The sequence below is a fragment of the Suillus bovinus genome (assembly GCF_016758785.1).
Source record: "Suillus bovinus strain UH-Sbo-P2 chromosome Unknown EDB93scaffold_18, whole genome shotgun sequence".
Taxonomy (NCBI): Eukaryota; Fungi; Basidiomycota; class Agaricomycetes; order Boletales; family Suillaceae; genus Suillus; species Suillus bovinus.
This window is the reverse complement of record NW_024542074.1, coordinates 192,457-205,134: the sequence shown is the minus strand read 5'-3', so window position 1 is coordinate 205,134 and position 12,678 is coordinate 192,457. Positions and strand designations below refer to the sequence as shown.

Genomic DNA, 12,678 nt, shown 5'->3' with positions numbered 1-12,678 from the left:
ATGGTGTCCTTTGGCAATCCTATCATCCTCCATAGAGATATACAAGTCCTGTGATACTGATACAGGGGCTGATGAACCAATGAGAGCGTTGCTCTCATCAGGATTGATCCTCTCATGTAGTTGGCCCTCTGAGTCTGGGCCAGGCTTTTCAGTGAACACATAAGCTCCCTGACAACGCACTATGGGTATTGAACAGCGGTGGTTGACAAACCGTATCGGTTCAAGAGGAGAGGTCTATTAGTACATCAGTCTACATGGCTGCAGTTCTCAAGCGATATGGAAAACACTTACAGCAATAACACCACAACTAACCTGAGGCGGCTGGTCGCGGTGTGCGCTAAGTCCGAGTCTGACCGAATCCCTTGCCTGTTCCCACCTTTTGTTGCTAGCTAATGTGCTTGCCCTTTGGTAGTGCTTGCAATCAGCACGATGTCTAGAAAGTCCACAATAGTCAGTGTCCTTTGCCCATGGGCAACCCATTACCACCGAATTGCTGCAGCGTAAGATCATGACGAGAGTTGATAGTACAAGACACAGACCGACCCAAGTCGGTCGAGATATATGCATTCGTTCTAGTACAGTCTGAGCAGGAACGAGACTGCGGCTAGCAGACCTGACTCGGAAATGAAGGACTCAGACTCACAACAGATATGGATGACTCAGAAAATCAATAAACAATATTGACACAACTCGATTTTAATTGGATGGACTCATTGCAAACTCATTGTCGCTACAAAAGGAGATTTTCCAAACCTGATCCTTTTGAACCCCCATAGCTCCAATTGAATGACCAGATCCAAGAGCAGAGACGACTAACATTACTTAACTTAACAGATTTGACTCTGTTTGAACCACTCACACTCAAATACTCAAATTTCGAATATGTCTCAACAAGTGTTACAAGAACATCTAGACGCTTGGGCCCCTACCATTTTTCTCCTCATCCTTCTGGTATCAGCCCTCGCATCATACCCTTACCCCAACCTCACCCTTGTCATCCTTGTCATCCTCGCATTCCCTTTCGCCCTCTACCTGTCGCTTCAGCAGAGCCAGTACATCTGGCCAGATCCTTTCGCTGACGAAGCATACCCATGCTCCATTCCACCACCTGACTGATCCTGTGGACAGTCCCCTTACCCTTACCGTCCGGACAGTAACCTATGATATGATGCACGACGCATCCCCTTTGCCCTGTTTCCTTTCTTGATCTCTGACTCGGTGCGCAGTCGCACATGCCACCTATACTTAGCTCCGCAGCTGCACGATCGTGCCCCTGCGTGTTTCACTTCTTATTCTGATCTTTGACTCACTTTCTTATCCGCACGTTCAGGACTCACCCATGTCTCACCTCGAACGTGCCTTCCTTTTATGGTCATACCCTTTACCGTTTACTTCTCTTGGTAGTACGAGTTATCATCCACTAATACACTTCCTATCCTCTATATAAACTCGCTACCATGTAACACATTCCCTAACTTGAATCTACTTGGTTCTTGACCTCCTACTCTCACCAGAGTGATCCTTTCTGCCTTGCCAGCAGTCTATATTCTATCTTCTTATCTGCTCCTCGCGGATAAGCCTATAGTCTCGATCTTTACTCATCGACTTTGTCGACGAGCAAAGCCCCTGTTAACTAGTCGGACTTCTGTCCTTCTAATTAACGACGATCTTACAATTAACCTTCGGGTGTTGTAAGCCTAGGCCGATATAGCTTATTGTCTCACACCCGCTTGACATAAGCTACCTGATTTGGACATAGGCGTCAAATCTTACTTGCCAAAGCCTTGCCAAGTAAGACCCCTAACCTTGGGCTAGCCCAAGGACGTCCTCGACCGTTGACGACACACGCTCTGTTTGAGCGTCGCCAACAGATACCATCCAAGTCGTAACAACAAGGAAATGCAGCTTTGACAATCACTATCAAAGTACCTCTCCCAGACTCTTCTAAGTCGACGTCCTCTCAATATAATGGTGCGCCGTGGGTCTGCTCAAGCCCTCGAGAGATGCAGTTGTGTTTGGTATGCAGTTACACCTCCTTACATAGTAAGATGCAAAGCACACATACTAATTTGAATAAAGATGACATTAGATGAAATGGATATCCAAGGAGCTGAAGAGCAAACTCAGATATTTACTTGGCACACCATTGATGCAGTCTATGCAAGTTATGCCGCGGCGCAACACCGTGTATGCCAGTACACACAACTTGCGAAAATTTATCAACTAGAGGCAGATGACTGGGCCGTCAAAATTGAGAAGGCCAATCATCTCATGCCTGACTATAAGCCTGTATGGGGGACTGTCATGTTTGAGCTAGCCATCAACAAGCAATTGCTCTTGGTTAGTACCAGTTGGACTTTTCTTCGTGATGTAGGCTTGTTCGCTTAATATGCTTGTACAACTAGCCATTACTTACCATTATCCATATTGTGTGCATATTTTGGAGTTGCTCGTGGTACGACAAGTCGGCCTTACTTCATACCTGGTTACAGTGTACTTTATTTTACCTCTATTTGTCGTTTGCATAGTATCCGAAATTCAACGCTCACATCACTTCATATTGTCGACCTTCAAAGTTTCAAGTTTCCCAACAATGACTGCTGTAATTGTGCTGTAAGTAGTGTTTGGCAGTCACGTGACAAAGTCAGCGTCTGCGCAGAGTCAAAGTGATTGGAGCAGAGTTTAGATGCTAAAGCTGCCTGCTTTCTGCTACACCACGCTGTCACTGTCCAGTGCCGCCTGAAGTGCCCGCCACACGAGCAATGCTCATTCAGTCTTTGTCATACTTCACAATGTCTACCGACTCCTTTCTTATCTCTTCCAACTTGCCTGCCTTAGCCTCTTCTCATTGCTCACCGCTGATCCTCAATGTTTTCACGATTAGATCCAAAGGCACTCCCGGGCCAGTAGTACCTACCATAAGGCCCGAATTTTGAGATGATCGGCATATGCGAACTTGTAAGCTTTCAATTGATGATTTAGGTCCTATGATTAATCTTCTTTAATTCAAGTTGCTCTTAGCTGATTTTGATGGTCACAGTGATGGTGCGCATACTGATTTGAAGCTCCAAGTCAATATGATTCAGTACCTGGTCCCGATGTTTTGTAGACGCTTGCACGACCTCATCTATGACCGCATTGCTGAAGCCAGGATCCCCTGATGCGACAACTTCCTGGGAGGAGTGCTTGGGCCAGAGTACTCCATCCTGAAGATGAGTGGATCGTCTAGCACGATCTGCCTGGGCCCAAACCTCTGACTTACCAGTCATGCACATCCAAGCACACTAATCCAAGTTGATTTGATGGCCATCACCCATTACTAAATCTGAGTCGAATCCTAGTCTCGTCGCGACTCGGACCTGAGTAGGTGTCCATGTTTTTTGCTGCTTGTCGGTATATACTTATAATATCAACCATTTTTTTCAAAGTTATTTGGCAAGTGGTGCCAGCTTTATATATGTGTGAACTTGCTGGAGCCAAATACTCCAAGCTGCAGTTCCTGAGCTCTTGTTTGCATCCGCACACTGACAATTATGGTAATATTCCTTTTTGGATGTAGCTTGTGAATCTCAATATTTAAAGGCGCAACATTTTGTGAGGCTCTACCCTACTACCTCTCACTCAATTCACTCTTTTTCTGTTTCACTTTTTCTCTCTATCTAATTCCACCTCACATTCTTTACCTCCCCTCTCACTTCAATTCGCCCACCGGGTCCTTCCTTTGTCAACCCTCTTTCAAGTTTACTCTACCTCGTGATGACACGAGTAGCTAATCGTGGCTCTTCCGAGCCAGTCGAGAACAAGGCCTTCGAGAACAAGGCCTTCAAGTTGTCTGATGATGAGGCCGATAATCTACCCCCTTCATCTTTGATCGCACCAGATCCATCTCAAGCCTTGCCCACCTCTTCTAAGGCAAGGGCTAAATGTCGCATTGCTGCCTTAGAAGACGAGCTAGAGATGATGAGGCAAGAGAGAGGAGGCAAACAGCGGTAAGCATGTTGTGTTGCTCATTACGCTTCTACTTGCATTAATTCTTCATTTGTTTGCAGGAAGACAACCTTCTACGTCGCACAGGGCAGAGCAATTCATCAACTCGTTATTCTTTACAATAGTTTGGAAGACTTAATTGCTGAGAACAACCGTAGATACGAGTTCCACGCATCATTGGAATTAACCGTGGAGTAAGTCGTCGATTTTTTATGTGATCAATTCTAATTCTACAATGCAGACAAAATCACTTACAACGTGGCTATATTGAACTCGCACGTATGTGATCAATTCTAATTCTACGACGCAGACAAAATCGCTTACAACATGGCTATATTGAACTCGCATGGGTGCTACCATTGGTGCATGTGAAGCTTGGCGACCTTGACTATGAAGAATCGGTAGATATGTTGAAGAAGGCACGTGGTTCACAAAGTTCATGTGCTATATACTAATCATGTTATAGCTTGAGAAAGGAGCGGATGCGGCTCGCGGTGACGATACCTCCAGTCTCAAGGAGCTCGTCGCCGCCTGGGTTAACCAAGAGTTTCATCCATCTCCTCTTATCAAGCCAAACGACAAACATTCGCGTGGCTTCACAAGTGATGTCTGTGGGAAGCTACTCTGCCCTGCTGAGTGGGATTGGGATCAAAGCATGTGAGGGCCAACTCTTCTCAACTGTAATGAATATTGATGCAGGTGCAGTGTCAGAGCTGGCATTCGCGACAGAACATCGGAATATATTGTATCTGAAAATTCTTGGCCTTTGCTCGTTTACGAGAACTATTGGGTTAATAAGGACGACCTTGAGGAAGGTTTTCTCAAATTGAAGCTTCTCATCCTTGTAAGTGTTTTGGTCACAGTATATTTGCCTATGTTTTTGCTCATTACATTCTAGGCCTTCAAAGCCATCTTCACGTCGCCTTCCTCTGCTAGGGAAGCCGATGGTGACGGAGATGGAGCTGATATCCTGGAGAATGACAGGCGTGCCCACCAGAGATCTGAACAAGCGAAGGTCAAGACATGTGTCGCTTCGATCATTAATATGAAAAAAGTCACTCCTCGAGCTATTGCATATGTCGTTTGTCACGTGAGTAAATTTAGTTGTTGTCGCGTCCAGAATCTAATGTTTCAATGGCAGGTCCATTTCGCTCTATCAAGCGTCTCATCCTGGTGCACCATGGATGGCGACTTCAACTACAAAGTGTTTTGGAACAACATTGTGGACTTTTTTGAAGAAGTCCCTGGCCCTGTCACACGATGTAAAGTGGAAAAACTTCTCGAATGGTGGACCAGGTAAGTACTTTTCGAATCTTCAGCTAACTAGATAAATGATAATGCTGTGTAGGAAGATTGTTGGGACGAGTCATCATGACGACCTGACCGCAGAGGTTGTGTCCCAGATGTCTGTCAATGCATTGGCCGAACAGAGGAAGAAGCTGGAGGATGCAATTTTTGACTCGGACTGATGAAGTACTATTTGTCTTTCTCTTCCTGCCGCTGTTCTTTGTCTGTTATTCCTCTGCCTTTACCCGTCACTCACTACAGTCTATTAATCATTATGTGTACTAATCCGAGAGTTTTATATTCATGTCTACAAATACCACATAGTTGCAAATATATTACATTGTTGAATTGCGAGTTGATTGGGGGACAATTGTCAGCTATATTGCATACCGTTGCAAATGCCAATCACTACTGATTTTTTCCCAATGTGTGATGCTACCAATTGACATGAAATTTTCCCTTGTGTCTGACTCTAGTGATGATTGAGCAAATGAAAAAATCTTATGTAGCTTCGTGATCGGCCACGAAAAGGTACTTGTTTATAATGTCCTTCGTCAAGGAGGTCATGTGGGGTCTCTGACTGGAGGGGCTTGATTGGCAGTATAAAATCCCATACCATTCAACATGTCCACTACTACGAGAATGATCACAATGTACATTGCTGCCCAAAAAACAAGGACATTTTTAAATTCCTCAACCATAGTGATGACCGGGCAAATGAAAATATGCTATGTGGCTTGGTGATATGCTATCAAAAGTTTTCTATTTATCATTCCCTTCGTCAAGTAGGTCATTCACCATCTCTGACTGGAGGAGGTTGATTGCAAATCGAAGTCTCCAAGCATTCAACATACTAACTACTATAAGACTTATTACAATGTACAATACGGTCTAAGCAAGAAAGAAATCATCGATTTATGTTACTGTGGTATAGAGCGCACCAATAAAAATATCTTACATGGATGTGCGATCACACCAGGGACGGACATTGAATGCAATGCGCTTCAGCCAAGAAGGTTAACAACAATGTGAGACCAGGTAAGTTTGGTTGACATACCTTACGAAAAGCAGTGGATCAGGGTAAGTGAAGAAACTGTGGCGGTGATCGGAATTTGAAAATATAATTCAGTAGATAGCTGGAATCGACGCAAAAAAATCCCACTCTGGTACCACATGTTCTCATGGTGGACATTGGCAATGTGTTCAAGATGTGACCTGTCTAAGCAGCAGCCCAGCGTGAGTGCTAAATTCGACTATAGATACTCTTTGTGATCACCCTAAAATTCTGTGATTATACTCCTCAGTGTCCACGTTGTAAATCATCATGTGCATGCCAATTCGTTGAGTTTGCAATGCTGGTGGCACACATCATGTGTCTTTACCAAAGCTGATCAGGATGTTTCGACTTGCATCTTAGACACAACTTGTCAATCAAGTTTGATGATGTAAATTTTCAGAGGCTTTGACGGTAGCAGAATTTTTTTGTAGTGCGTAGAGCCTAGCACTAAGTTGAAAGTCTTGCGCAGCATAACAATGTGTCATGCAATATGGCACTTTGAACTATTAGTTTTTGAGGGTCCAGTTGCGATATGAATGCGAGAATCAAGCATCACAACCTAGATGATTTGAAACTTCAAGTGTCTTATTAAAGCTGCACTCGTTCATGCAAGACATAATTTTAAAAATTTCAGCATCACGCAAGTGAGATACGCCTATGCGAGTGGGACATTAGTGCTTTGTCTCGACCATCACGAGCCAAAGTTCAAAGCATTGACTTGTGTCACATCTTTCATCCATTGGCCAGTGCACACATAAGCCAGTGCATTGAGGGCAAGATACCATGGCTGGTTGACTTAAAACATTCATCTTTCCTTCACAAGGCAAGGTAAACCCCCCCACCAGATTTCCAGAAAATTTAGTAATTGTTAGCTATATATGGTTATTTATGACTTTCTAGTCTGTTCACCAGTTCACTGATGTCCAAGCTCAAAGTGTTCCCCCGATTGCAAAGGTTGCATTCTGTGGCATAACACAATGTTAGACAAGAAAATAGCAACACACCACATTCGATACATCTAACAGTGCACTTGATGCTATTTGAGTTAGACATCCTGAATCCGTCTGATGTCATGATGGCTTGGACGTTTTAATTTTCAAAAGCAAGCAGTAGTACCACTGCAATCAGATTTAGAACAAAATTGAAGCCAACCTTGTAAAGGACATCCGGAAAATGGAAACTCTAGGTCGTCCTGGTTCAATCTATGAGATAGACTCAGTGTCTGAGTCCAGCCTGGGGGTGTGCTGGCTAGTTCCGAGCGGAGTTGAATTCTTATTCAGCTTCATGACAACAGCTGTTGGAGATTAGAGAAACGAGGGGGTGTGTTGGAGATCGAAGAGTTGAAGGGCATTTGTTCTTGGTCATTGTTTCTCTACTTTTGGACTGATTAACATTATGATAGAGTCGAGGGTGCAACCTCGCCACTTTGTACCATATGGCTGTTACTTCGCACCACATGGCTACTACTTCGTATCATATTCAAGCTCTGTTGTCATTTGCATAAGTATCTTGCATCCTCATTGTCCGTGTACCTCAGTTGTTGTTCACCAACACTGAGGTACATATTTTTGTCTTTCTTGCACACAGTTCTTGTACTCATTTAAAATACTCTAGCGTACTTCCTACAGGTACTTTGAACATATTAATATAGTTGTTGTTCACCAATGCTGAGCGTACTTCCTACAGGTTATGAGCCCTGTGTCTTAAACAGACACAGAAACCGTAAATATACGAACTCCCTCTCATTGTAGCAACTCAAGTCTTTCTCTTTGTTCGCTCAAACTCACTCTGACGCATCGTCTCAACTATGGGAAAATACTGATCATATACCAGAGTTAACTGGGGCAGACAATTACATTTCCTGGGAAACGCAGGCACAGCTTGTCTTAACGAACGACGATCTTTGGTGTCATGTCACCGAAAACGCTGGACCAGGTGACATTCTCGGAGCAGCTTCAGTCTTGCCCATAGCAGGCCAATCCAGCAACTCCCACTGATGATGAGAAGGCGGCTATATGATCCTGGCTTATCAACAACTCCAAGGCCAAAACCATTATCCTCTGCAAACTTGCACCAAGTATTCACCTTCTTATCCCCTGTAACATGTCAATCACAGCGCGCAAAGCATGGAAAATCCTTAAAGATCACTTCCATCATAACGACATCAGCTCCCAGTTCGTCATTCGCAGGAAGATTCAGACACTTCGCATGAAGGACGCACATGACGCAAGTAACTATGTCGGTCAGCATATTAGTTGCCGTGACCATCTCATTGGCATGGGTGCTACTTATTCTGATGAGGAAGCCGTGTTTAATCTTCTTTCCGGGCTACCCACATCCCCTACCTGGCAGCTCTTTCGCACGCAGCTCAAACAACGTATGCACAACAGTTTTTCTGCTACCGTCGTCAGTTCTGCACTTAGCAGTGGACTTCCCATTTCTGCTTCATTCCAAATGAATGGACTGACCTTTGAGAGTTGCACGGCATGGATCACAGCAGAGGCCTCACGTATGGTCAACACTCACCCAACCAGTACACCTGGTCCTGGATCCGAATATGCCAATTCTGCGTCCACTCCCTCTGCGTCCAACGTCAACTCCATCACCGGTCTGAGGAAACACAAGAATAATCCCAATGGCATCTTCTGCCTGACAACCGGGTGCGGACGTGGTGATCATGACAAGGAACATTGTTTCTGGGATGGCAGGGGGATGGCAGGACAGGCGCCTTGGCAAAAGAGGAAGAAGGAGACTGCAGCGGTCACATCAGGGACTTCTCATACTCCCTCCACGCTGTTATCAGACTCACCACCTGTCGCTACAGCCACCACAGCGCTGGCCACACACACACATGATCTTTCATGCACAAGCATCGAGCACCTCGATGACGTCTCAGCTCACGCCCATGCATTGTCCACCATCCTGGACTCCGGCACTACCAGCACCCTTGTCAGCGACCGCAGCATGTTTTGGACATATTCCACTCAGGACCCCATTATCGTCAAAACGGCAAACCACAGGTCCCTTCATACTTCCGGTCATGGTGATTGCGTTGCATGGCTCAAAATTGGCGGTACCCGACATCGTGTGCAATTTTCAAACTGCCTTCATGTGCCCGGGGCAATGCTGAATCTTCTCTCCGTCAGCTGGATGCTAGCTAAAGGATGGGAGTGCAATTTTCGGGGTGAGCCTCCTTGTTGCAAGCTCGTATATAAAGGAGGATTGCTTGGGGCAGTGCCCATGTCAGGGCACCTTTTCTATATGGATCTCAAGTTTATCCCTCCTCAAGAGTCAGTACCTCTGGTCACTGAACCATCAGAGGTGTCTGCCTTTGCATGCATCCCACTGACATACAATCTCTGGCATGCTCGTATGGGTCATGCTGGAGGAGAGTCCGTCTGCCGCCTTGCTCACACTGCTCATGGCTTCTCCTTAGATGCTAACAAAGCCATGTCACGCTGCGAGTCATGCATCATAGGGAAACACCCACATCAGCCCCATCCTACATCCCCTTCCCCTCCTGCCTCTCGCTTTCTTGAGTTGATTCACTCAGACGTGTGCAGTCCCATTCTGGTCGTCACTCCTCACCATAAGCGCTACTTCATCGTTTTTCTCAACTGATCACACCGTAATCCTGGATCTTCAGCTCCTGGCCACCAAGGATCAAGCCTTGGATGCATGGAGGAGCATTCGTGCAAGGTGGGAAACTCGCTCTGGTTTGCGCATTGTTGCTTTCTGTTCGGACAATGGTGGGGAATTCCTCAGTGACACATTCAGTACCGAACTACAAGCAGCCAAGATCGAGCGCCAACTCTCCACACCATACTCACATCAACAAAATGGGAGAGCCAAACATGTCATTTGTATGATCGAAGGGCAGGATGTATGCCATGCTGAATCATGCACGCCTCCCACGCAACCTATGGGGAGAAGCAGCCCTGACTGCAGCATACTTATTCAACCGCACAGAATCTTGTGCTCTACCTGCTGGGAAAACACCCTATGAAATGCTGCACAACACTAAACCCGATCTCTCTCACATTCGCGTTTTTGGTGCACGCTGCTTTGCTCGCATTCCCAGTGAGCTCCAGGAAAAGTTAGGTCCTAAATCACGTGAGGCTTACTTTATAGGTTATGCTCCAAGTGGTTGTGCTTGGCACTGTAGCGATAAGGCAACGAGGACTTTCTTCAACTCTCGTGACGTCATTTTTGATGAAATGTTCTCTGGCAGACCTTTCCCATCAGACAGCGACGATTCTGATGAAGAAGACACAACATTGACCCCCACCACTGCACCCGCAACCTCCTCACTGAACATAAGCACCCCTGCACCAATACCCTCCACCACGCGTCATTCTGAGCGTGCACGCTTGCCCACTGCACGTGGACAGATCTTCCAAGAGAAACTGGCCTCTGACCATGACCGGTTGGCTCGTCAGTGTGAGCTATGTCAGGCTCATGTTCAGGGAGTGCCCCTTGAAGGAGTGAATGTTGCGCCTAACCCTTCTGAGCCCTCTCTCCAAGATGTCATCGCCAACACAGACACTGATGCCATTGTTCCAGATGAGGACAAGGTCGGCTTTCCCCGTGTGCTCGCCAATCTCATTGCCACTGAGTTTGCTTGTATCTCCATTTGTAGTGATACACGACGCAATCCACTCACCACAGACTACAACATGAGAATTCCACCCTCCACTTTTGATGAAGCTATGCAGCGTTCAGATCAAGATGACTGGCTCAATGCCATGCGCAAGGAAATCAACCTGATGTCAGAGATGGGGGTTTACGAGCTAAAGGAGCTTCCAGAGGGACGTAGGGCGATAGGATGCAGATGGGTTTTGGAGTTTAAAGAGGACGAGAAAGGTGGGCCCATTCACAAAGTGCGCCTGGTGGCGCAGGGATTCTCGCAGGTGCCGGGTGTCGACTTCGGCAAAACATTTGCACCCGTCGCAAGGCCATCCTCCATCCGACTTCTTTCTGCACATGCAATGGCTTACAACTGGGAGATCGACAGCTTTGATGCCAAACGCGCATTCCTGTGGGGCAAGCTATGCGAAGACGTGTACATGCGGCAACCACCTGGCTTCGAACGCGGAGCAAACCTTGTATGCCACCTCTTGTCTTCACTGTATGGATTAAAGCAAGCTGTGTATGATTGGTATGAGCTCTTGCGTGCCATTCTCACACGTTTAGCATTCCTCCATTGCGAAGCCGACTATGCTGTCTTTGTATATGATCACGTCAATAGCGAGGGGGTGCACATCATCTGCATCATCACGTGGCACGTCGACAATGGCCTTGCAGGCTGCAACAATAGGAAGTTCCTCGATTGGGTTAAGGGTTGCATTGCGGAACACTTTGGCATTGCAGACTTAGGGCCAGTTGTCAAGCACCTGGGTGTTCAGTACGTTCACTTGTGTGCTACACGAGAGCTGTGGATGCATCAACAAGACTATATAATTTATCTCCTCGAAGAGCATGGTCTTCGTCAATGCAATCCGGTATCACTGCCAATGGACCCCATGTTCCCTTTTGGACGAGACACGGACATTCATCCTCAGATCGACAATCTTCAGTCAGAGTACTGTAAGCTCGTTGGAGAATTGCTTTACCTTGCGATGTACACACATCCTGACATTGCCCTTGCCGTCATGAAGCTTGCACAACATAATTCCAACCCGGAGCTTCATCATTATGCCGCTGCAAAGCGCATCCTTCGCTATCTTTCCGGGACACTATCCTATCGGGTCCACTATGGAGGGAAGAACGTGGACAGCACCATCCATGGGTTCAGCAATGCTGATTGGGCAATGTCTCCTGAGGATCGCATCTCCATTACAGGATATGTTTGGTACTATCACGGTGGCCCTATCTCACATGCAGCAAAGAAACAGACCACCCAGGCATTGTCTTCCGTAGAATTGGAGTACATGGCATTGACGGGGGCGATCCAGGACGGACTCTGGATCAAATCTTTCTGTGAATGCCTGAAGATCGCCTTCACTCTTCCTCTCAAGCTCTATGCAGACAACACGGGTGCCATCACACTATCTGCAGAGGCCACTAATCACTCCAGAACGAAGCACATTGACTTGCACTATCACTTTATCAGACAGCACATTGATGCCGGCATCTTCTTACCTATCTGGGTTTCTACCCACCACAACAGCGCCGACATTTTTACTACAGTCCTCCCGTGTCCTGCATTCATGGCTCACTGTTCGGGTCTGTCCCTTGTGGCGGGTTGAGGGGGTGTGTTGGAGATTAGAGAAACGAGGGGGTGTGTTGGAGATCGAAGAGTTGAAGGGTATTTGTTCTTGGTCATTGTTTCTCTACTTTTGGACTGA

The 12,678-nt window shown here is 46.3% G+C and overlaps 2 protein-coding genes across 2 annotated transcripts; both read left to right on the top strand.

Annotated features, from left to right (window-relative positions):
- Positions 1-2,079: 2,079 nt before the first annotated feature.
- On the top strand, positions 2,080-3,210 carry EDB93DRAFT_1102922 (uncharacterized protein; the record flags this gene model as incomplete). The annotated part of the gene is made up of 5 exons (XM_041447253.1): positions 2,080-2,340; positions 2,375-2,493; positions 2,529-2,613; positions 3,012-3,045; positions 3,110-3,210. 5 exons carry the CDS (start codon positions 2,080-2,082, stop codon positions 3,208-3,210), a joined length of 600 nt encoding a protein of 199 aa, XP_041309022.1.
- Positions 3,211-3,756: 546 nt separating this feature from the next.
- EDB93DRAFT_1249104 (uncharacterized protein) lies at positions 3,757-5,456 on the top strand (the record flags this gene model as incomplete). Its single annotated transcript, XM_041452803.1, has 8 exons — positions 3,757-3,989; positions 4,050-4,181; positions 4,298-4,388; positions 4,454-4,644; positions 4,693-4,831; positions 4,886-5,077; positions 5,129-5,283; positions 5,336-5,456. The coding sequence occupies 8 exons, from the start codon at positions 3,757-3,759 to the stop codon at positions 5,454-5,456; spliced, it is 1,254 nt and encodes a 417-aa protein (XP_041309021.1).
- Positions 5,457-12,678: the final 7,222 nt, after the last annotated feature.